The sequence below is a fragment of the Somniosus microcephalus genome, chromosome 34 (assembly GCF_052327205.1).
Source record: "Somniosus microcephalus isolate GS21.2 chromosome 34, FLI_Smic_1.0, whole genome shotgun sequence".
Classification (NCBI taxonomy): Eukaryota; Metazoa; Chordata; class Chondrichthyes; order Squaliformes; family Somniosidae; genus Somniosus; species Somniosus microcephalus.
The window spans coordinates 19,296,877-19,321,466 of record NC_141020.1 but is presented as its reverse complement, the minus strand read 5'-3'; the positions used below and the strand labels follow the sequence as shown (position 1 = coordinate 19,321,466).

Here is a 24,590-nt window from a genome sequence, read left to right as displayed (position 1 = left end):
AGCCGGCATTCCGCGGGGCGGCTTCTCAGAAGGCCGGGAACGGCAACAGGGGCAGGTGCTGGCAGGCGGCCAGCAACAAAAATGGCCGCCTGGCACCTCCCCTTTAAATAGCGCCGCCCCGGCCGCAGGTAGGACCCCCTGACCCCGTTGGACATAACGTCTGGCGGTAAGTCAGGGGGCGCTACCGAAGATCGCGAGCGGGGTGCTGCGCATGGCGATGACATCATCGCCGACGCCGTGGGGTGCTAACGGTTACCGCCACTGCTAACCTCCTGCTGAATTTCACCGGAGGTGCTGGTGGTGTCGCACCCAGGCGCTAGTTGCTTTGCGCCCTCTAGGGCGCTAATAGGAGGCGCAAAGCAACCACATTTTTCCCCCTTAAAGCCCATGTTCGTACTGTTGATGTAATCTTCAGCATCTATTCTTCAAGCTGGTATTCCACACACAGTACATCAAATATAATGATTATATAAGCATATCTCAGAACATGATTTTCCTGAGGGTGTGCTTGTGCAGGCCATAAACAATGTTGAATGAGCCTCTGCTGTCGGCTCTAATGAACAGCATCAAGCATTGTCTGAAGCAAAATGAATATCAGGAAATAGTTTGAAGCCAGGTTGAGAAGTATAAGTGTATATTGGTATATTCCTTTCCAAGTATGCAACTTTTTGTCTAATGGCATTTTCCAAAATCATGTACATTAATCACAGGTGTTTCTGTCAATTTGGCAGTGGAAGAATGTCTATGAAGTTGGTCAGGCAAGAAATAGCCTATCTGAAGCTGTTACGGCAGTCATTAGTTTATTTCCATATAGGTACTTTTCCACTCTACTTCTGATTATTGATCTCATTAGCTCCTGATTATGGTCAGGCTAATGAGTCTGTAGTTGCCAAGTATGGCTCTATCTTCCGTCTTGAATATGGGAGCTATATTTGCCTGTTTCCAATCTGTTGATTTTCAGCCCCTTGAGCTATTTAGAACCTCCGCTTTACTCATGTGAAAGTCCTGAAGCACACATGATTTGTGTTTGATGCTGCTATATTGTTTATGTTCTAAAACCTCCCGAGAAAAAGTTATTCACGATGTTCGCTGTTTTCTGTTCATCCTCATTTTCAACCCCATACGGGTTCTTTACGGTTTTGCCCACACAGGCACAATAGTGGCTGTGCTTCAGAGCAAACTGAAGTGCTCAGCCTGTTTCACTCAACCACACGCTTAATTTACTTTTTTATTCGTTTGTGGGATGTGGGCATCGCTGGCAAGGCCAGCATTTATTGCCCATCCCTAATTGCCCTTGAGAAGGTGGTGATGAGCTGCCTTCTTGAACCGCTGCAGTCCGTGTGGTGAAGGTGCTCCCACAGTGCTGTTAGGGAGGGAGTTCCAGGATTTTGACCCAGCGACGATGAAGGATTGGTGACATACTTCCAAGTCGGGATGGTGTGTGACTTGGAGGGGAACTTGGAGGTGGTGGGTGTTCCCATGCGCCTGCTGCCCTTGTCCTTCTGGGTGGAAGAGGTCGCGGGTTTGGGAGGTGCTGCAGAAGAAGCCTTGGCGAGTTGCTGCAGTACATCTTGTCGATGGTACACACTGCAGCCATGGTACTTACTGGTTGAAGAATAGCAGACTGAGAGGAGGGCACGTCAGTCTGATGGTGGTAGGTAGAGAGTGCAGTCACAACACACTTTATTTCCCTGAGTATGTTAAATTGGGTCCAGCGTTTAGACTAGAGCCCATCACGGTGTACTGAAACACACTAATTAGGTTGGGCCTGGGTGTAGATAAATCAGCCAAATTGAAGTGCAGGTTAGCAACTGCACACTTCAATTTTCCTGCAAATTTGTACCGCAATGGGCATACTGTAATTGCAGAATCCTTGTATGCTGCAACCATACGTTAACGGAGTTTGGACAGCTGAAACTAGTCCCTAGTCAGTGCGAGTCTGTAGTACAAAACTGCCACAGTTCCTCAACAGTTTATTTTTCTCTCTCAGAATTTCAAACGAGAGGAGCAGAACTTTGTGGTGCAGAATGAAATCAACAACATGTCATTTCTCACTGCAGACAGCAAAAGCAAGATGTCCAAGGTAAGGTGTCCACCCTAATCTGTGAGACCTTTGTTTCCACAGCTGACGCACCTTTTATGTAGCGAACCTTCAAAACTGTAATTTAACGTGTTCCACTTCTCCATAACACTGACGCATAATCCAGAGAGTGATATGCTGAATGAAAATGAACAGGGGTGGGTGCTCGTTTGGTACATTTCTTCGACAAAATCCACCTACCCACCTTTGTCATAGCTAATATTTTGCTATAATTAAGGCTGTCACAATGATTTTTCATTGGTGTAACAATTGTGAAATGTTACAATACATCATCAACCAGAATATTAATGGTAAGCTGTTAATTGTACATTTTCCTGCAAATGTTAAAAGAATACGAAATCTTTTTTTTAGGGTGTATTCATTCCCTCACAGTCTTTTATTCCGATCAGTACAATACACTAAAACATGTAGACACTAGCATTTTCAGTCTGGTTTTCAAGATGTGAAGCTTATTGCTGTAAAATTTACTTTTTGTCTACTGAGGGAAAATTCAGTTTCCCATGACCGGTCATTTTTGAAAGTTATCAATTCCCACACTGTGAAGCTGAAATAAACACTAATGTTACAGTGATAAAGCTACTCTCAGTTGTCAGGCATAGCTTCCTTGCATTAATATTAACCATACAGAACTAAAACACACACTCCAAACACAATTTTAATTAGAAATAATGGGACGATTTTGCCAATGGGGGTGTGTTGGAGGAGGGACTCCCACTTGTCGGGTCGATGTCCCGCCTCCATTGATTTGTGGCCAACCCACGCTATTTTCCCTTGATTGACCTTGTTAAGCCCGCCCAGCGGGCTTAGCAGGCCAATTAAGGGAAAGCCGGTTGCAGAGAGCGTCAGCGTATGATGTTTCATCTGTCAAAAATTTTTGACAGGTGAATTGTCATCGTTTGACAGCTCTGTGAAGCTGTCAAACACTGACATTCCCTGTAGCTTGATGAGTTCTTGAATTAAAGACTCATCAAACCTCTTTAGCAGAAATTAGATGGCTGTTGCATTGGAGAATGCAGCGGCCATCTGTCATCTCTGCTGCGGAGGTGCGAGACTCTCCGCATCCCCACCGATTGAAGCCTGCAGGAAGAAACAAAGGTAAGTAAACTTTTTTTTTAACACTTTCCACTTACCTCTCATACTTACCTTTCCACACTTGCACCCATCACTTACCTTCACAGCACACTTTTGCACCCCGCAGACCCACTGCTCGCCTCGGTGACCCTGGCGGGGTTTGGAGCCTTTGTGTGGGTAAACTGGGGATAATCCTCTTATCTGTTAACAGGCAGTTAAGTGACTATAATCCCCTTCCCGCCTCCAAGGGGACAGGACCCGGCATGGGTCGGCAACCCGCCTCCTGGCAAGATGGCATGGAGACAGGTTGGGCACCCGCCCCCAGATTTTGCCATTTTCCCGGCAGGCCCACCTCCCCAGGGCTGGCAAGATCACGCCCAAAGGATTTTAAATTCTGCTTCCTCCTTGTCCCTATTTTTCCCAGTCTCTTATTTCTCATTATCCCACCATTTTTAATTTTTTTTATCTTTGATCTTTTTAAAAGGATAAACCTATTATATCTTTCCCAACTTCCCCTTCCTCTTCTCCCCTGCAAAAATTTTTAAAAAATATTTTACTCGCTACCGATTCCTCCTGGCTGCCACCATCCATTTTGAAGGGGAGACCAAGGGGTCGATTTTCATTGACCCGTGGAGTCGGGATTGGAGGCGTGCGGGCGGTTAAAGTCCCGAATTCGGGGGTCCCGACACCATCCCGCACTGGGACTCGCCTACCCGAGGCGGGAAGGGATTAGTGCCAATTAACTGCCTGTTAACAGGTAGTTAACAGGCAGTTTTTAGCCTAATCCCTATTTTAAAGCTTGAAGTGTGGGATTCCCGATGGCTCCAAACCACGCCAAGTTAGAGGAGTCGGGCCGTCGAGTTGAAGAACTTGGAGGGGTCGAGATGTTGGTGTTCAGGTGAGTGATGGGTGCATGAGTGCAAAGGCAAGTGTGTTTGGTGTGTCTAAAGTGTGTAAAGAAGTTTAAATTACCTGTACTTGCCTTTTCAGCCTTCCTTCCTCTAGGTTTCGGGAGTCCATCATCTAACCGGCACAGAAAGTAGAATGGCTGCGATCTGTCAAGAGTGACAGCCTGCAGCTTTCTGTGCCAGTGAGATTTCTAACTGAGTCTGTGTAGAAGGACTCAGGTTAGAAGTAAGACTGTCAGTGTTTGACAGCTTCAAACAGCTGCGAAACGCTGATATTTCATTTGCCAAAACGTCTTGACAGACGAAATTTCAGTCTGTGACGTCACCTGTTGCCAGGTGGCCCTTAATTGGCCTGCTGAGCCTGCTGGGCAGGCTCAACAAGGTCAATCAAGTGAAAATCGCGTGGATTGGCCGCATCTCGATGGAGGCGGGACTACAACCCCGAAAGTTGTAGTCCCGCCTCCTTCCCGACTTCTGAATGAAAATCACGCCCCCCACCCCCCCCCCCAAGTTTTTTTTTCCCGATTGGCTGAAAAGTAGTTTTGAGGGTTGTTTATTTTAGCAAATCAAAAGCTCGACTGAGAAAATTGACTTGGTTATAATTTTGTCAAATCGCATGACTCATTTTTACATATCAAAACAAGAAGAGGCTCTGAAGGTCAGGTAAGCACATCTGTGGTGCTGGAGCAATCATATCGGTTTTTTTTAAATGTCAGCACTTAATTCATATAATCTCATTCTAGATCTTTGTGCAGTCTCTGTAATTGGTAGTGAGTGTTTTGGGAATGAAAGTGCTACTACAGTAATTTAAAACTGTTTTCGTACATTGATATACCTGTACTGACCTGCCACACCAACAGAATGTTGAAACTAGGTTCACGTACACTGATCATCACTCAGCAGGTTGCTGATTTCAGTGATGATATCACGGGGAGGGCTGAAAAGTGGTATTCAAATCCCTTTCAGTTTGCTTTGATGATTCTTAATATACTTGTTATAATGCACGATTCACCACTGTGGATCTTTAGACAGCAAGTAAGATAAATGCCTTTTATGGCGGCTTCATGCTGTACTGCGGGGATAATCTGAGTCTTTAATTGCCCAGGTTTCCAAGTAACCGTATGATCCCATTTTCAACCCATTAGTTGGAGTAGAATCATCGAATAGTACAGCACAGAAGGAGGCCATTCGGCCCATCAAGTCTGCGCTGGCTCTTTCGAAGAGCAATCCAATTAGTCCCACTCCCCCGCTCTTTCCCCATGTCCCTGCAATTTTTTCTCCCAAGTATTTATCAAATTCCCTTTTGAAGGCAACTATTGAATCTGTATCTACCACCCTGTCAGACTGAGCATGCCAAATCCTAACCACTCATTATGTAAAAAAGTATTTCCTCGTGTCGCCTTTTTAAGGTTGGTTGTGTCCTGCACTCTGGGCCTTGCCTATTCGTACAAGTTTCTTAATTATCTGTCCCCCTTCCCGGCCACTTCTCAAACTGAAGCAGACTATTTTCCCACTGGAGGAGAGGTGGAGTGAGTTTGAAACCCGCCTCAATTTCAAAAAATTGAGATTTTCCCATGATTGGCCACTTGATTTCAGAGGTGTGGGGTGCCCTTGGTCAATTAATGTTTTGGGACTGAAACCCGCCTCTGTTGACAGCACTTTTCCAGTCTGATTTTATGGCTTCTTGCTCCCTTGGCTCATTCCACAGCATTTCTGCCTATGCTGCACTGCTGCAACATATTTTGAGAAACCACTATGTCCAATTCCAAGGCAAGGGCCTCCCCGAGGCTCTCAGATGAGGCGCTGCAAATGTTGTTTGAGGGGGTGACAGCTAGCATGGAGGTGCTCTTCCACTCATCTGGGAAGAAGAGGCCAAAGAAACCTCTGTGGGTACAGCTGGCAAGGGATATAACCTCCAGATCTGTGTGCAGATTGGTAGACTGTTTGTATTGATGAAATGCCATCCCTGTTGGAAAGCATTAAAATGATTTGAAGCCAAAATATTGGCGTTATGCCTTCTGATCTTTCGCCTTAGGCAGCTCCACATTGCGGGCTCTGCCACACTTGCGTTGTCAGGTTGGTGGCCTGAGTGAAAGGAGGCCAGAGAGTCATGTCCATTGTCAATGAAGTCCTAGGATGGAGCCAAGGACATATGCCAACTTGGGCAACCTATGCAAATCTGGCCAGGATAAGGTCATCCCGGGCAGCCATGTGCTCGTGTGCTGCTGCTGGTCGATACATCGACGCTCTGACCCCCTCCAGATCCTCCTCCTCCTCCTTCTCATCCTCATCTGAGGTCCATGCAGAAAGAAAACGAATGGTTCCCATGCTGCTTGCAGATACCTCCTTTGGGGAAGCGCTCATTGCAAGCGGGGAGAGGGTCTTCTAAGGAGGTCCCACTGTTGAGTGATTCAAGCTGCAGCACCTCCGACTTCGGAAGGCCTTCTAAAAGTGCACCGAGACCTTTTAAAGCCAAGGTCTGGCACCTGCAAGTAATCCTTGATGCAATAAACAATGTCTTGTTAGACTTGCAGCAGTGAGGAGGCCACCCACGAGTCAACCCGCCAGGTGTGGTTTAGAAGGTGTGTGGAGCACGCCGAAATCCCCTCAAAATCACGAGGGCCTCTCAAAATCGGCTGAGAGAGGCCCTTAACGAGCATTTAATGATCATAAGGGCAGCACGGTGGCACAGTGGTTAGCACTGTTGCCTCACAGCGCCAGGGACCCGGGTTCAAATCCGGCCTCGGGTGACTGTCTGTGTGGAGTTTGCACATTCTCCCCGTGTTTGCGTGGGTTTCCTCTGGGTGCTCCGGTTTCCTCCCACAGTCCAAAGATGTGCGGGTTAGGTTGATTGGCTATGATAAATTGACCCTTAGTGTTAGGGGGATTAAACACGTGGGGTTACGGGGATAGGGAGGGATATGTGTTGGTCTAGGGGTTACGGGGATCGGGTGGGATATGTGTCGGTGCAGGCTCGATGGGCCGAAATGGCCTCTATCTGCACTGTGGAGTTTCTGTGATTCTGTGATAAGTATCGCTATGGCCAGCTGGAGGCAGGACTGTTTTCCGACCTCCAAAACCGGCAAAATCCCGCGGAGGCGGGTTGGCGTCAGGTTCCGAACCTGCCCTCGTTGAATCTGATTTACCCGCCTCCTCTGACGGCAGAAAATCGCCCCCTCAGTGTCCAGTTAAGCCCTGAATTCAGTTCCCATATCCTTCAAAGGGGAATTGGATAATTACTTGAAGCAGACAAAATTGCAGGGATATGGGGAAAAGAGCGGGGGAGTGGGACTGACTGGATTGCTCTTCGAAGAGGCAGCGCAGACTCAATGGGCCGAATGGCCTCCATTTGCGCTATACTATTCTATGATTCTATGATCTCATGGTGTGCCCGGTTAGTTAGACTTTTTCCTGCACCCTTCAGCTCAAAATTATTTTGCCCTGTAAGTTGCTGGAAGTGTGAGCTGATAATGGCGCAGCAAGGGCAACAGGGCATCTGGGACCTTGGTGAACGACGGGGGCAACAGTGTATCACCTTAACCGATGAGATATAAGGATTGCGAAATAAACAGGAAGGACTGAGAAGGAGGGTGAATAAGAGTGGGTGAATTCAATGTCAAATCAGGTACAGAAAGAGAAATAAAGAGAGGGAAAGAAAGATTGGATTGAGAGAGAGCAAAAAAAGACAGAAGGACAAGTAAGAAAAAAAATTAAAAATCTCTAACAACAATTCACTACCTGAAGAAATTAGATTCCACATATTGAATTATTCACTTTCTGGGCCAGAGATTGTTCGCAGTCATTACCGATTATCACATAGTTAAAAGGGTACTTGCGCTATTAATTACTAGACTTAACTTTCTATGGCGCTTAATGAGCAAATAATGTGCAAATGCAGCAACTTCATGAAGCTCGCAGGGAGGTTATGGGCAAGAGGTTGTTTTCACGAAGTTAGCAGCAGAGCAGATCATCCGGCAACTTGTGGCGATTCGCGATTCACTAGGTATCTCTTCCTCGCCATAAGTTGCTGGCTGATTTACACATTAATAACGCCGTGCATCATTCACACGCCGTTATTTTATCAGCAATTTCCAGCCCAATACCAAATGTCACAATCTTTAAAGTTTCTCACTTATTTTGTAGTGTCATTTATTTCAGAATTTTTTCTTAAGAGACAAAGTTATGTTGTGGGATAGTTGTATACGAACCCTTAACTTTTTTGCATTAAATTTTGCTAAAATAGTGGAGAAAGATGAATGCATTAAGCATTCATACATCAGTACACCATGGCATAATTTCAGGGCCAAAATGAGTCATTGTGGAATAAGAAATAAAATTACAAAACCATTGTTTTATAACTTGGAAACGAACAACTGATAGCACTAAAACAATTTTCTCTCGGGAGTGTCATTATCTGCAGTGGGCCACCTTATGTGATTAAATTAGAATGTGTTTTATCTAATACAGGAGTCCTGAAAGAATATGTCCCATCTTGTAGATCTAAGTACTGTTTTGAGGTGTTTAAGGCGGTATATACACCAGTATAATTCGAAATGTGATCGAACGTGGCTTAAAGCAGAATACACAAAGGGGGGTGAAATTCAACTTCCTTGTATAACGGCTGTGTGTATAATTTAATTTAAATCCCTGAAGATTCAAACATCTGCCTATGCACAAAATACAAGCCCTTGCGCCAGTTCTTGAAAATGCTTTTCAGGTGTCTCGCCTATTTTTTTCAGCTAGTAAATTCTACTTGCTACCCAAAGTGTTGCTAGCTCTGGCAAACCAGATGTGTACATACTAGAAATGCTGTTCTTCCACAGCAGTATATCCTTATGCTGTATGCCCTGCTCAGAACATTACATCTGTAAGAGAACAACTCAGTCAAGAGTAACCTCAACCTTGTTTAGCAGAACAAACTACAGCATACACTCTATAAAAATTGACAGCACACCATACAGGAGATATTTATGTAGCTGCTGGGCCTTTCTTAGATGGTGGATAAATAAATATCAGCTCTTTCATTACCAGCACAAGTTATGGTCTTGGATACCAGTTCCTCTACTATAATGAGCATACAAATTGCCCAATTTACAGTATACTTGTACATGCATCATACATGAATTGTACAGTATAAGTTGTGCACATACATAGTCAACTTTTACCTGGCATTGTGTTGAACAGGATTGATCCGCAGTCTCTTATCATTTGCCAGCAATGCTACTACTGACAGTAACTTAATTTTTCACCGACTCGAAGTCATACCAATTTTTTCTGGAATTCCTGCTGTTTTTCTGAGTGTTACTGAAAGTGGACCACTAGCACATTGGCTGACCCCACTGATAGGCATTTAAGGTGTTGTAGGTGGCATTGTTTGTTTTGATTGCTAGCTGGGGATAGATGCATGTTTAAAATAAATGTTAAATAGTATCTTTAAAAAAAACATTACCACATGAACACACTTGGACAGCATCCAATGCTCCATGTCATCTCCCTAAACAGTGGCTAGGGTAAATGTCCATTGTAACCTACAACATCACTCAGCAGACATTGGCTTATTTAAATGTATGAATCCAGGGTAGATTTTGGCCAGCATTGGTGGATCTGTTAGTAGAGAAACATAGAAGATAGGAGCAGGAGTAGGCCATTCGGCCCCTCGAGCCTGCTCCGCCATTCAATGAGATCGTGGCTGATCATCCAAGTTCAGTACCCTGTCCCCGCCTTCTCCCCATATCCCTTGATCCCTTTAGCCCTAAGAAATATATCTAACTCCTTCTTGAATATATTTAATGAATTGGCCTCAACCGCCTTCTGTGGTAGAGAATTCCACAGGTTCACCACTCTCTGGGTGAAGAAATTCCTCCTCATCTCTGTCCTAAATGGCTTACCCCTTATCCTTAGACTGTGACCCCTGGTTCTGGACTCCCCCGCCATCGGGAACATCCTTCCTGCATCTAGTCTGTCTAGTCCTGTTAGAATTTTATGTTTCAATGAGATCCCCTCTCATTCTTCTAAACTCCAGCGAGTATAAGCCCAGTCGACCCAATCTCTCCTCATACGTCATTCCTGCCATCCCAGGTATCAGTCTGGTGAACCTTCGCTGCACTCCCTCCATGGCAAGAACATCCTTCCTCAGATAAGGCGACCAAAACTGCACACAATACTCAAGGTGTGGTCTCACCAAGGCCCTGTACAACTGCAGCAAGACATCCTTGTTCCTGTACTCGAACCCTCTCGCTACGAAGGCCAGCATACCATTTGCCTTCTTAACCGCCTGCTGCACCTGCATGCTTACCTTCAGCGACTGGTGCACAAGGATACCCAGGTCTCATTGCACTTCCCCTTCTCCCAATCTATTGCCATTTAGATAATAATCTGCCTTCCTGTTTTTGCCACCAAAGTGGATAACCTCGCATTTATGCACATTATACTGCATCTGCCCAATCACCCAACCTGTCCAAATCATACTGGAGTTTCTCGGCATCCTCCTCACAGCACACACGCCCACCCAGCTTTGTGCCGTCTGCAAACTTGGAGATATTACATCTAGTTCCTTCGTCTAGATCATTAATATATATTGTGAATAGCTGGGGTCCTAGGACCGATCCCTGCGGTACCCCACTAGTCACTGCCTGCCACTCGGAAAAAGACCCGTTTATTCCAACTCTTTGCTTCCTGTCTGCCAATCAGTTCTCTGTCCAAGTCAGCACCTTGCCCCTAATCCCATGTGCCTTAACTTTACACCCTAATCTCTTATGCGGGACCTTATCGAAAGCCTTCTGAAAGTCCAAATACACCACATCCACTGGTTCTCCCTTATCTATTTTACCAGTTACATCCTCAAAAAATTCCAGTAGATTAGTCAAGCACGATTTACCTTTTGTAAATCCATGTTGACTTTGTCCGATCCAGTCACTGCTTTCCAAGTGCTCTGCTATTACATCTTTTATAATGGACTCTAGCATTTTCCCCACTACCGATGTCAGGCTTACCGGTCTATAATTCCCCGTTTTCTCTCTACCACCTTTTTTGAATAGTGGGGTAACATTAGCTACCCTCCAATCCATGGGAACTGTTCCAGAGTCTATCGAATTTTGGAAGATGACCAGCAATGTATCTACTATTTCTAGGGCCACTTCCTTAAGTACCCTAGGATGTAGATTATCAGGCCCTGGGGATTTATCGGCCTTCAATCCCATCAATTTCCCTAACACCATTTCAGTTCCTCCCTCTCATTAGACCCTATGTTCCCCGACATCTCTGGGAGGTTATTTGTGTCCTCCTTTGTGAAGACAGAACCAAAGTATGTATTTAATTGGTCTGCCATTTCTTTGTTCCCCATTATAAATTCCCCTGATTCTAACTGCAAGGGACCTATGCTTGACTTCACTGACAGTAGAGCTGGCAGTAAATCCCTGAACAAGTTTGTGTTGTGGGACTACAAAACACTTGACAGGATTAGCACAGTGCTGGTTGAATATGAACCAAAGGATTACCAATCCAAAAGAATCAAGAATTTAGCTAGTATTACATAGAGCTATTACCTGTAGCATTTGAGTTATTTGTGGATCTGTAAATCTTTGCAGTGTTTTCTACTGTTATATATTGAAACATTTGAAGAGTATACCACTAACACAGTTCAGTGAACTCTACCAGTCTTGGTCTAGTAAATTTCCAAAAAAAACAATTCTTCTAGCCATGCTGTCTTAACAAAACTACAAAACAAATATATTCACAAGGAAACTACTGTATAGTCTCAGGACAATTGCAAAGTAAAATATGAAATAATTATTTAGTGCAATATGAGAAATATATCAACATCTTTAGCAATGTTGCCTGTTCCTTTTGGTAAGTTATTGTTCCTGTTATGATTGCCAACTGCTGCCTTAAACAGTGCTGGAGTTTTAATAAGATGCACAATGCTTCACGCACTCTCTCCACTGCCATGCAAAAGATCGACCATTCCACTTGTCTGAGGTTCAGAATCTCCAGTCTATCCACTGGGATCATCATACAATATTTCTCTGCTTTTATTGCTCTGACGCGTCACTTAAAATCAGTTACTAAGCTATCTTACCCTATCGTTATTTATTGGACTGTTGCAATATCATTTCTTCCTGGGGAATGAACTATGTGGCAACTTTACTACAACTCAAATTATAAGAGATTAACTTGTGTTGAAGTTGAAATTTAGGATATCATTTTAGCTTGGGTTAGTTATTTGCAGAATTCAAAGTTCTGAGACTGACATGTCCTAAAAGCCTTTCTGGGCCAAAAAATGTGTTTCTCTGGTATTTTTAGTGAAAGATGCTAATTAGATGTATTTCATGTATTTCATATATCTTGTATAGGTTTGATATATTGCCATATATTTGACAATTCCTGTGCTGAGGTTTGAAAATAAGTGAATTCTCTAATAATCTGCTAATTTCGTATCTTTTCTCTGACATATTGATATCTGCGGTCGTGTCGGCCTGAATAGGCTGGAGAGGATGGACAGGTCAGAGGGCATGATAATATAAATGTGCAGCTAGCTTCGCACTGCTGATGGCATTCTCCCAGATTCTCCTGCTAAGGCCCTCTGATTAGCCGTGCTGTTGTAGTTTCTATCACCAGGCTCATGGAATCGGGCACAGAATTTTGTTTATTAAAAATATATATCGCTAAGTTTCTATCATTTACACTGATCAAAGGCTACTGGCATTTGCTGGTACAATTTGCTCTGGGAAACCAAAAAATTGTTATTCAGAAGCAAATTTCAGGCTGGTGACAGAATAGACTAAGTGTGACTTGGCTATACAATGTTAGGCTTAGCTATTAAATTAAAGAGAGCCATCAGCCACTGGCAAGCAAGTTAAGAATAGCTCAATGAAGTCTTGAACCGTCCTCAATGTTGTTGATTTGTGTTTTTTAATGGATTGGAGGGGAAGTGAAACTCGTAATGATACGGGAAAGTCACTTGCAGGTGTTGATTAATGCCTTAATTGTCAGCGCTAGCATGTTGCTTTCAAATGATAGCACAATTACAATGTTTTTCTTGTCCGGATTTGTTCTAAAAAAATATGTTCACTGTACGAATGTTTGGAGTTAAAAATTATTATTAGTGATCGAAAAGATTATTTATAAAAACACAATTAACAAAATATGAAATCTCCGAATCAGCAATTAGAGATTAAAATTAATCCATTCATACATTCGTTGCTGCAGGCTCGTGGAACCCAAGATTACATTTCAGTTTACTGATTATTAAACAACATAAACTGTTTAATATATTTACAGTACAAAAAGAAAATACTGCAGATGCTGGAAATCTGAAATAAAAACAAAATGCTGGAGATACTCAGCAGGTCAGGCAGCATCTGTGAAGAGAGAAACAGAGTTAACGTTTCAGGTCGATGACCTTTTCAAATGAAAGCGCACGATGAAAGGTCATCGACCTGAAATGTTAACTCTGTTTCTCTCTTCACAGATGCTGCCTGACCTGCTGAGTTTCTCCAGCATTTTCTGTTTTTATTTATTATATGTAGTGTTCATTAATATCTCTACCTTTAGAATTTAACCCAAACTGCAAAATATTTTACATTAAGTAACGCATAGGAATTATTGAACCGCTAAAGAGGTCAGGAACCCATTCCACGTAGTTCTGTTTAGCTTCTGACCATTTTACTAACCCAGGGACCAACCCCATGATCACATTATTGAACAAGAAGCCACAAATAATAATTGCTTAGCGTCCTGTTCCTCACATGGCCAACCTCAAATTTAGGCAGCTATAACTCTCATTATGATGCCAGGACAGAATGGGAACTGGTGTCTCTGTGAGCTGCCAGCATTCAGAACTTTTTGTTGTACTCCATATTGTTGCCTCATTTCTTTGTCACCACGACAATCCTAAGCAACTACTTTAGTCCAACTGCAGTTCTGTCCTTGCACAGAAATACTTTGAGGTGCAGAAATTTTTTTTTTTAAATGACATAGTCCAATTCCATCAGCCTTGTGGCCTGTGTTTACATTGATATATCAGAGGTGGCGGTTTGTCTTCAGTCTTAAGAAAGAGATTATTTAACCATTAACTCTCACCGTGTTAATTTTTCACAACTAAGTCAGATTTATGAATCAAAGCGGCTATTTACATGATGTTGCTAGACATCAATTTATACACTTACGTATTTTAAAATGCATTGGTTCCAAGTAGTTAATTTCCCCTCCTTATATTTGTCCGCTTTATTTGCCCAAAGTATTGACATTATGGGGGTGACTTCAGTAGGAAAGAACATCAGAGGGTAACCTCATATCGCACTACTTCCAAGAAGAATTTCACCCCCTATGTAGCTAAGTGAGCAGTAACCTATATCATAACTCGCAGCGTACTTGCCATAAGATACAATAGATCTGTGGTTGCTGTATGTGCATTTTGAATACACTCTTCCTGTTTTCAAGACAATTTCAAAAGTTGCTCCTGAAAACAATTAGGACTTTTAACTGCTTGTTAATATTTTGGATTGTTACAGAACCTTTTTGTCTGTCACTCCGTTCACAGCGGTTCCTGTAAACCGATCTTGCCCCATATGTTACACAAGATGGACATTTTTCAAGAATTTGCCCTCTGCAGAATTGTGTGGCCTGATGTTTAATAATTATCCTTACTTGCAGTAATCTTCTTGCTGGTTAAGATATACTACCATACTGAACTTTGATTAACGCATAGTAGACACGTGATCGGGAATGCTCCTCCAACTACACAGGAACTTTCTTTTTAATAATTTTTTTTTTCTAAAAGGGGCCTCAACAGTCGTTAGGTCCCTCGTTTATATATTCAAGGGGCTGAAAGCCTGTTTTAGGCATCCGCCTGGGGTTCACATAACGGAAAGCTTGAAAATTTAAAGGGACATTGACCCTTAAGAGAGTGTTTTCCCCAATGGACAGAGTGACTTTTCTCTTTTCATGTGGAGGTTTAATTTTACTCAAAGAATGAGGAGGGCCTCTATAGCAATTGACCTTCCATTTTACTTAGCCCTAGCAAAGTTCTTCAACCTCAATTTCACAGGAGCATAAGAACATAAGAACATAAGAAGTAGGAGCAGGAGTAGGCCACACGGCCCCTCGGGCCTGCTCCACCATTCAATAGGATCATGGCTGATCCAAATCTAGACTCACGTCCACTCCCCTGCCCTCTCCCCGTAACCCCTAATCCCCTTATCTGCTAGGAAACTGTCTATCTCCATTTTAAATTTATTTAATGTTGCAGCTTCCGCAGCTCTTTGGGGTAGCAAATTCCATAGATTTACTACCCTCTGAGTGAAGAAGTTTCTCCTCATCTCAGTTTTGAAAGGGCATCCCCTTATTCTTAGATTATGCCCCCTAGTTCTAGTCTCACCCATCAGTGGAAACATCTTCACCGCATCCACCCGATCAAGCCCCCTCACAATCTTATGTTTCGATAAGATCGCCTCTCATTCTTCTGAACTCCAATGAGTAGAGTCCCAACCTACTCAACCTTTCCTCATACGTCAACCCCCTCATCTCCGGAATCAACTAAGTGAACCTTCTCTGAACCGCCTCGAGAGCAAGTATATCTACTCCCTAAAACAGCAGTGTAGAATTACTTGTTCCTCACACCTGCATTGCTATGGCCTTCCTCAATGAAACTGCTAATTTGCTGTTAACTTAGTCCTAATGCATCAAACTATAGTTGGTTTTGTGCTACAAGCCTGGGCCTAATGTCTTAGTCTGGACCCTGGTTCCAGAGGTGTGCTAACCCGCTACCCCATTATGTAATTTTGATAGTATCTTTTAAATATGGATTTTTTAAAAATACAACATGCCTTCAGACTCGGGTTGAGTCTAAGCTCACTGTAGTTAAAACAGAAAGTGGGCTCTGTCTTCCTTCTCTAACCATTTAAAATATATATTAATGTTTTAATGAATTATTTATACCTGCTTTGGGATTTTAAAACATTACGAATAGCCATTAATGATCTATCAAAATGTATAAAATTGGATAGATTGTTGTCTAGCAGCTCATGAGAATAGTGCCAATTGGACTGAAATCGCATTACGCAACTGTAGCATGTGAACAAATTAAAATAAATGGGTGAATGTCGTCATTAAAATGCCAGACAGAGGGAATTTCATACAAGTATGTTAATGCATTTAGAGGTCACTATTGCGCAGTGCAATTTGACCCCAAATTAGATTTGTTTGTGAGAGGGAAAGATTAATTGTGCAATAGCACAATAAAACTGCTGGAAAGGTCAAACGTTAGTACTTTTAGGTCTAAGCGAGATCCAAGTTAAAAGCCAGCATATTCTATCATTGTTAGTATTTTATATGCATTTATAGTTAATCTGTGTGAATAAATTTTGCAGATTAGGACTGTCACCATAGCATGCTATACTGATATTCCTGACAATAAACATGCCATCTGAATCCTGTTCATCACAGTAACATTAAGCAGCAATAATTATAATCAGTGTAAAACAGCACAAAAAGAGTGTGGGGGTTAGAAACCCATAACTAATGGTCAAACCTGGACTAAGTGTCTTTAGTTACCAAGAAAAATAGCAATAATAATAATCCTTAATTAATACATTGTGACAACAGCCTTGACATACCTAGACCACACAAAATGAGTGATAGGGATTTGAGAGCAGTTCAGGTTTGACTTGCACTTTCAAGTTATTGATCGTTTGATTTTTTTTTAGGCTATGGGGTTATTTTTCTAATTAAACCACTACAGATTCTCTGTTTTACCAATAAAATCCCCAGTTTTGGTAAAAGCCAAAGCAAAATAATGAAAGAAATAATGTTGAAGTAGTTTCCACCTGAAGAGTGTAAGACAAGTCCTGAACTGTTCATTGCTCCTTGATGACTGATTCTTAAAGGCTCACGGCATCAGGAATTTCTGCATTGCTAACATTTCTGTTTCCAAACAAGATTAATCATTTTAAATGTTACTAGTATAAATACAATTGCACTTCAGTCGTTTACAGGAAATGTGCAGAGTTAAAACATATGAAAATTATTTTTTTTCAACTCCAAAATACTGCAGTAGACTCCCTTTCAGACCACCGTCTTTTGATTTCATGAAGTGTTGCCTTTTGCTATAGTGTAAACTTTTTGGGTTTTGTAGTTACCGTGATCTGACATGTGTACACATTTTTGGAGAATGAGACAGAGCCTTTATGGTTAAGTTCATTTTAGAAGAGCCAGAATTATGTTTTACCCTTTTAATCTATAACATACAACAGACTTCTGCGTCACTAAACCAAACTAATGTCAACTGAATAGCATCAATTCCATTTCTCTTAGTGAGTGAGTAAGCAAACTTATTTATAGTCGAGGACTGCAAGCAAAAGGCATTTGCAGACTTTTAACAGACAATTCAGCTCCATTACATGAATGTACTTTCATTTGCAATACTAGAACGCACCAGGTGAAATTGGTCTTCAACAGAAGCGCAAACTGGGTGAGAATGAATTGGCAGCCTGTTTTACACCCATTGTTGGTAAAGAAAATCGGGTCTAAACCGGGATGCTGATTTGTTATCGCCCGCTTTGCACTGCCATTTTGAAGACCAATTTCACCCCCACAGTTCTTTAACAGAACATTTGGTCGTCAAACCTTAAATTAACTTTAATTTAATGCAGGAGATGTAACACCTGCCCCTATACCTCCCCCCTTCCCACTGTCCAGGGCCCCAAACACCCCTTCCAGGTGAAACAGCGATTTACTTGTACTTCTTGCAATCTAGTATACTGTATTCGCTGCTCACGATGCGGCCTCCTCTACATTGGGGAGACCAAACGCAGATTGGGTGACCGCTTTGCGGAACACCTCCGTTCAGTCCGTAAGGGTGACCCCGAGCTTCCGGTCACCTGTCATTTTAATTCACCGCTCCATTCCCACTCGGACCTCACCGTCCTTGGCCTCTTGCATTGTTCCACGGAAGCTCAACGTAAACTCGAGGAACAGCACCTCATCTTCCGATTATGCACTTTGCCGTCTTCCCGACTCAATATCGAGTTCAACAATTTCAGATCATAACCTCGGCCCCTATTACATTTTTACTTTTTTTTTTCCACCCCTTTGTTTTGGGTTTCCCCCCCCCCCCCCCCCACTTTCCTTTTTTTTTCTCTCTCCCACACGGCAGCTGTCTCTCATTCTGCCAGTACACTTCACACCTAATCTTGCCGTCTTTTGTCTCCACTTGTCCTATCACCACCTCGTCTGGTTTTGAATACCTCTTAATGTCTCTTTACTTCTTTTGTTGTATCACAGCTCTGCCTTCGATCTATTTCATTTCCTTTCCAGTTTGAAAAAGGGTTTCGACCCGAAACGTCGACTCTAATTTCTCTCCACGGATGTTGCCTGGCCTGCTGAGTTTTTCCAACATTTTCTGTTGTTATTTCTTAAATTAACTTTAATCCTGTCAACCTTGACTTCTCCAAATTCCCATGGAACCTTTCACACACAGACATGCTCTTATTTAATCAGAGCTTTAATCTTAATAGTAACATTTTCAATAACTACATTATTACGCCAGGCTTTTATCCTAATTGGGTCAAGGTTGTAAATGGAAATTTTTTTCTTAACATTTTTTTAAATGAAACATAAAGCCACAGTTACATTCTACGATAAAAGAAAATGCTGGAACTGCACAGCAAGTCCGTTAGCATTTGAAAGAGAAAGGTAGGTTGATGACCTCCTGTGCATTTCTTCCTCCCCGTCCCCCGATCATAATCACCTACCAACGCCCCCCCCCCCCCCCGACCTCCGCCGCCACAACACACATTCGTGCCGGGGACCATTCCCCCGAGTACCCGGCAGCTCCCTCCTGTCACCCAAAGTCCCGCTCCTGCCTGCCAGCTTCCTTGTCATTCCCGCCAGGATCAGGCAGGAGACTCCTGAAAAATAACAATGAGGCCGGGGGTTAAAATGGCCACGGTCTGCATCTCCCACGCTGCACTCGCGCCACGAGTTAAATTTGGGGCTAATTGTGAGGCAATTAAGAAGCATCAATGTTGTGAGCTAATGCAGTACGAGCTTGTACCGACTAATAAGGTCCTTGATTTGACTTGTATATGTAGGCCCTGATTTTAATTCCAGGCAGGTTTTGAGCGGTTGGGTGGCAAGGTGAGTTGAAAATACCCACTGCTGCATAAATCAGGCCCAGGCTATTTTAACTCCCAGGCCTCATTAACAGAATGAGCGGGAAGTGGGTGGGAGGCGGCTGCAGACCAATGGAAAAATCAGGCAGACCATGGCTGCCCATCGACCCATGATAGACGGTGAGATCAGGTTCCGGGGGCGCCACACGGTGGTTTCACGTTCAGGAAGGGAGGGGAGTCCGGGACACGGGATGTCTAAGCTTTCCTTGTGGAGCCTGAAGGAACACTCCTCATCCTGGACCCACAAAGGAAACAAAAATTACTATTTTTGGCCTCTTCTGGGGCTGATCCTCTTCTGTCCAGGAAAGCTGCAGCGGATTCCCCGCTCAGGCCCGAGTTAAAGTTGTAGTCCAGTCCCAATGATCTCAAAGGACCGACATGCAAAGTAATGAAGGACCCTGTCGGCTTTGGGAGGGTCTCTTGCCCCTTGCTCAAGAAACCAGGTTAAAATCCAGGTAGGTAACTCAGGACATTTTAACTGCCTACCTGGTGCTGCTGGGCGTGTAGAGTTAAAATCGTCTCCAAATCTGTTCCGTTAGCTTATCTCAGCCCAGGTGCTGTAATTGAGTCTCATTGCTCCTGGCCCAAGGAAGATGAGAAGAGTTCCTGCTCCAATTGCTTTTCACTGAGCTCTGCTGGAAAGTATGGCCATCACCTGAGGACCAGTTCGGGCTCTGCTGTTATGCCTCCCACTGTTACATAACCAGCTGACACTCACTTTCGAGGCTCACGCAGGAAGAGTGGCCACTTGGGTGAGGTACTGGAGAGAAGTTGCTGCCTGTGGAGCCGTGGCACTAATCAGTAGATCGAGGAGAAAACAATGGGGGAACAAAATAGTCTCCTCTCTTAGCCAAAGTTGCAGGTGTTAAAGTCTATGTTATGCCCATACTTACTGAGTGTATGCATGTGTGGCATTGTGTATATAAACAGGGGTTCAGATAGGAGACTGTTGCTGACATTTTAGGAAATTTTCCACTTTTATTTAGGTTTTGTAAATAATGTAGTGGTAAATTTATATTTAGTCAAAAGCTGAATGTATTTGTGACTCGAGTTCTTATCTTAAGCCCTGTATAAATATATTCTATGGGCATTGCTGTTATATTTACAGTCACTGTGAATGGTATTTCCTGGCAGTTAAGTAAAAGTGTTCCACCCATATGACAACATCACCTAATAGCTTTGTGTCCTATAACATTTTAACCTCAAGTAAACAATAACTATAGAATATTACACCAGGTAATGGTTAATTCTAGTGCTTAAATTTCCGCTATGCTCCGTTGTTGCGGGACTTTTACACTCGTGAAAGGGCAACCATCACTGGTGCAATATTCTATATACAGTATTTCTTTTCAAATGTAACACCTATTGGGGATGTTTCATAGGGATATATTTGTGTGCAGCTACAGAGTCTTTGTTGATAACATACTTTTCCACCTGCAACTTCAGATTTACACCTTATTATCTGTTACCTAATGAAGGGTGTGCTGTACTGAATATGTGATTTTTGTAAACCATTTTCACTGTTGACTTCAGTCTGGAGGGTCTGAGGAAAGGACAAAAAAGCAGAGGAGGGGTGACCGTTACTCCGTTCAGACATCACTGATTGTAGCAACCCTTAAAAAAATGCTTCCTATTGGCCTGAACATGTGTTCGCCTGCTGATCAAGAGCTGATTAACATTGCCAAGACAAGATATGGCCTGGTAAGTGCTGAATTTTCAGGTATATTTATACTAATGAGTGTGTTTATGAAATGCTTGACATAGTATTTCCATGTGTTTGTTTAGAAAGGGGCCTGGGAGGAATTGTGGACACATCACTTTCAATGGGCTGACTGTGGTGGATCAATTACAGGAAACTTTGTGATATCCGGCACCGACGGGACCGAGCTGTTGCCGTTCCATCAAAACTGCCGGACAAACCAGCGTTAATGTTGAAGCATACGGAGATTTGCAGCTCCGTATCTGGCAACAAACACTGTTACATAGAAACCAGGAGCAGGAGTAGGCCATTTGGCCCTTCGAGCCTGCTCCGCCATTCAACGAGATCATGGCTGATCATCCAAACCCTAGCACCCGGTCCCTACACCAACAGCCATCCCACCCAAGCCCTATCCCCGTAACCCCACATATTTAATCCCCCCTAACACTAAGGGCCAATTTTTATCATGGCCAATCAACCTAACCCGCACATCTTTGGACTGTGGGAGGAAACCGGAGAAAACCCACGCAAACACAGTTGCTTAGCAACAGCTCCTAAACAGTCGGCCGTACCTTGGAAGCGTCTCTGTAGCTTAGCAACAGCTTCAGAGAGACTTTGCAGAGCCTGACTTGAAAAAAAAAGCCACGAGAAGAAAAAAAACCTAACAAAACGGCTCCTGATTTTTGCCGGTGGATCGAGCATTCTGGACAATTAACCTCCGGATAAACCAAAGTTTCCTGTAAATGCTAGTAGAATGCTATAGGCAGAACAGTGAAAAACAAGACAGCAGATGTTAATGCTAAGGCTTTACAATACACTAGCCTGGGCATACAGAGAAGTATGCTTCTTGGTTTTGAACACTGCACCAAAACAAAACAAACACGTGTTGAAAAGGTTACAGTAAAGGGGATGAGCTCTAAGGAAAGGTTAGAGAAGCTTGAGCACACAGCCTGGATAGAAGGGATAAGGTTTCTATTGCTTGCTATTTATAGCAAGAACATAAATGAATTCTTTACCATTCACAATTTAGCCATAAACAAGCTGAGACGATCTTCTAAAAACATGAAGATATATAAAATATTGAAGTATTTAAATGGGATCTATAGGTACACTGTGTATGTGGACATCAGGGGAAGGACAGGATCGGGCTCGGCTGTGATACCTCCTGCAGTTGGCTTGCCTGCCAACACCAGTGATACCTCCTGCAGTTGGCTTGCCTGCTAACACCAGTGATACCTCCTGCAGTTGGCTTGCCTGCTAACACCAGGCTTACACAGAAAGAATGGCGACTTGGGCAAGGTGCTTGTGAACAGTACAGTTAGCACTTCCCGAGGAGGAGGGGAGACAACTGAAGAATTTATGAAATGGGGGCACTGTAGCTGAAGGCTTCGAGCATCATATGATGGATACTATAGTTATAGTTTATCCCGGAAAGTGCATCGTACGTTGTACAACCAAGCGGGTCAGAGAATGGGTGCTGCAGCATTGTAACCCCGTCTCTGACAAATGCTCTCTGGGAGCGCAGGATTTGTGAATTTACCTTTGTTATGTTATAAAACAAATGCTTAAGTGCTTAATTTAAGTACATGAGTACAAGACTCTGCTAGATTTCTAAAGAAGAGAAGAGTTCTAGATTTCTAAATCCTGGTATAGAGAATGTCCAACACAAAATATCGTCAGCTTCATGGAAAAATGACAAAGTGAAATTATTTTTCCGTAGGTACTATTTCAAACATAAGTATTGTTTTGTGCCAATCTAAAAGTTTTCTAACAGCTTTCATCCCTCAGTCTTTGCACAGAACAACTTCTCATCCACGGTGATTTCAACTCCATCTCAATTCATCATGCTCCCTCTCCTCTGAGTTCACTAGCCTCCTATCCTCCCTTAATCTCGCCCTCCATGTAAACTCCCCAACCCATATTTGACCTTGCCGTCCCTCATGGTCTCGCTACTCCCATCGTGTCAATCGCAGATAGTGCTATCTCTGACCACTTCCTCGTATCGCCTTCCCCCCCCCAACCCTACTTCCTTCTGTGTTCGCCCCATGAAAAAAAAACTCTCCCAACTCTCTTACAACTGCACTTACGAAATCCCAACTGTCCAGCCTTTGGCCCTCCATTCACCAGCTACCGATCTGCTCAACCACACCCTCACCACCACTTTTGATGCCCTAGTCCCTAATAAAACGATTACACTCTCACCCTGGCCGCTGCCCCTGATACGGCCCTCATCTCTGCTCCCTTAAGTTCAAGGGACGCTGACTTGAATGGATATGGCGGACAATTGGTTTAGCCATTCACCGCCAGATCTGGCTGGACCACATAAAGCAGTATCAGGTCCTGTTCTCGTCTGCTAAAGGTTCTCACTATTCCAGGATCATTCTGGAATGCAAAGATAAACCCCGGCTTCTATTTTCTATTGCTAACCATCTTCTTAAACCCCTCTCCCCTGTCTCCTCCACCCTCACCTCCAACAAGTGTGAGGAGCTCCTGGACTTCTTTGTCTCTAAGATTGAGACCATCCATTCAACTGCCTCGGCCACTTCCCTTCCTCTCCGATTTTCCCTCATGACCTCTCCGCGCTCATCTTGTCCATGAGACCCACTTCCTGCTCCCTTGACCCTATTCCCACTGAACTGCTGACCACCCAACTTTCTTTTCTGACTCCCATGTTAGCTGGCGTTGTTAACGGTTTGCTCTCCTCAGGTACTGTCCCCCTCGCCTTCAAATCTGCCGTCATCACCCCTCGCCTCAAAAAAACCAACCTTTGACCTACCGTCCTTGCAAACTACTGCCCCATCTCCAACCTTCCTTTCCTCTCAAATCCTTGAACGCGTTGTCACCTCCCAAATCCGTGCCCACAATTTTCGCAACTCCATGTTTGAATCCCTCCAATCAGGTTTACGCCCCGCCACAGTACTGAAACGGCTCTCGTCAAAGTCACAAATGAGATCCTTTATGACCGTGACAACGGTAAACTATCCCTCCTCGTCCTTCTTGACTTGTCTGTAGCCTTTGTCACGGTTGACCACTCCATCCTTCTCCAACGCATCTCCACCGTTGCAGTTGGGACTGCACTCGCCTGGTTCCATTCCTATCGATCTAATCGTAGCCAGAGAATCACCTGCAACGACTTCTCTTCCTGCTCCCGCATCGTTACCTCTAGTGTCCCCCAAGGATCTATCCTTGGCCCCCTCTTATTTCTCATCTACATGTTGCCCCTTGGCGACATCATCCAAAAACACAGCGTTGGTTTCCACATGTACGCTGGCGACACCCAGCTCTACCTCACCACCACTTCTCTTGACCCCTCCATGGTCTCTAAATTGTCAGACTGCTTGTCGAAAATCCAGTTTTGAATGAGCAGAAATTTTCTCCAATTAAATATTGGGAAGACCGAAGCCATTGTTTTCGGTCCGAGCCACTGACTCCATCCCTCTCCCTAACATCTGTCTGAGGCTGAACCACACTGTTCGCAACCTTGGTGTCATATTTGACCCTGAAATGAGCTTCCGACCACGTATCCACTGCATAACTAAGACCGCCTATTTCCACCACCGTAACATTGCCCATCTCCACCCTTGGCTCAGCTCATCTACTGTGGAAACCCTCATCCATGCCTATGTTACCTCCAGACTTGA

At 43.6% G+C, this 24,590-nt stretch overlaps 1 protein-coding gene across 11 annotated transcripts in view; it reads left to right on the top strand.

Moving 5' to 3' along the window:
- LOC147096861 (ryanodine receptor 1-like) overlaps window positions 1-24,590 on the top strand; it is a 461,451-nt gene that overhangs the window by 305,543 nt on the left and 131,318 nt on the right. For 8 of the 11 annotated variants that reach the window (XM_085973560.1, XM_085973555.1, XM_085973558.1 and 5 more), the window contains exons 69-71: window positions 1,991-2,083; window positions 12,563-12,580; window positions 20,784-20,951. In XM_085973560.1, the coding sequence (XP_085829686.1) occupies window positions 1,991-2,083; window positions 12,563-12,580; window positions 20,784-20,951 (279 nt within the window). The remainder of the gene's footprint in view (window positions 1-1,990; window positions 2,084-12,562; window positions 12,581-20,783; window positions 20,952-24,590) is intronic. The other 3 variants (XM_085973559.1, XM_085973551.1, XM_085973561.1) reach the window with 1 other exon arrangement.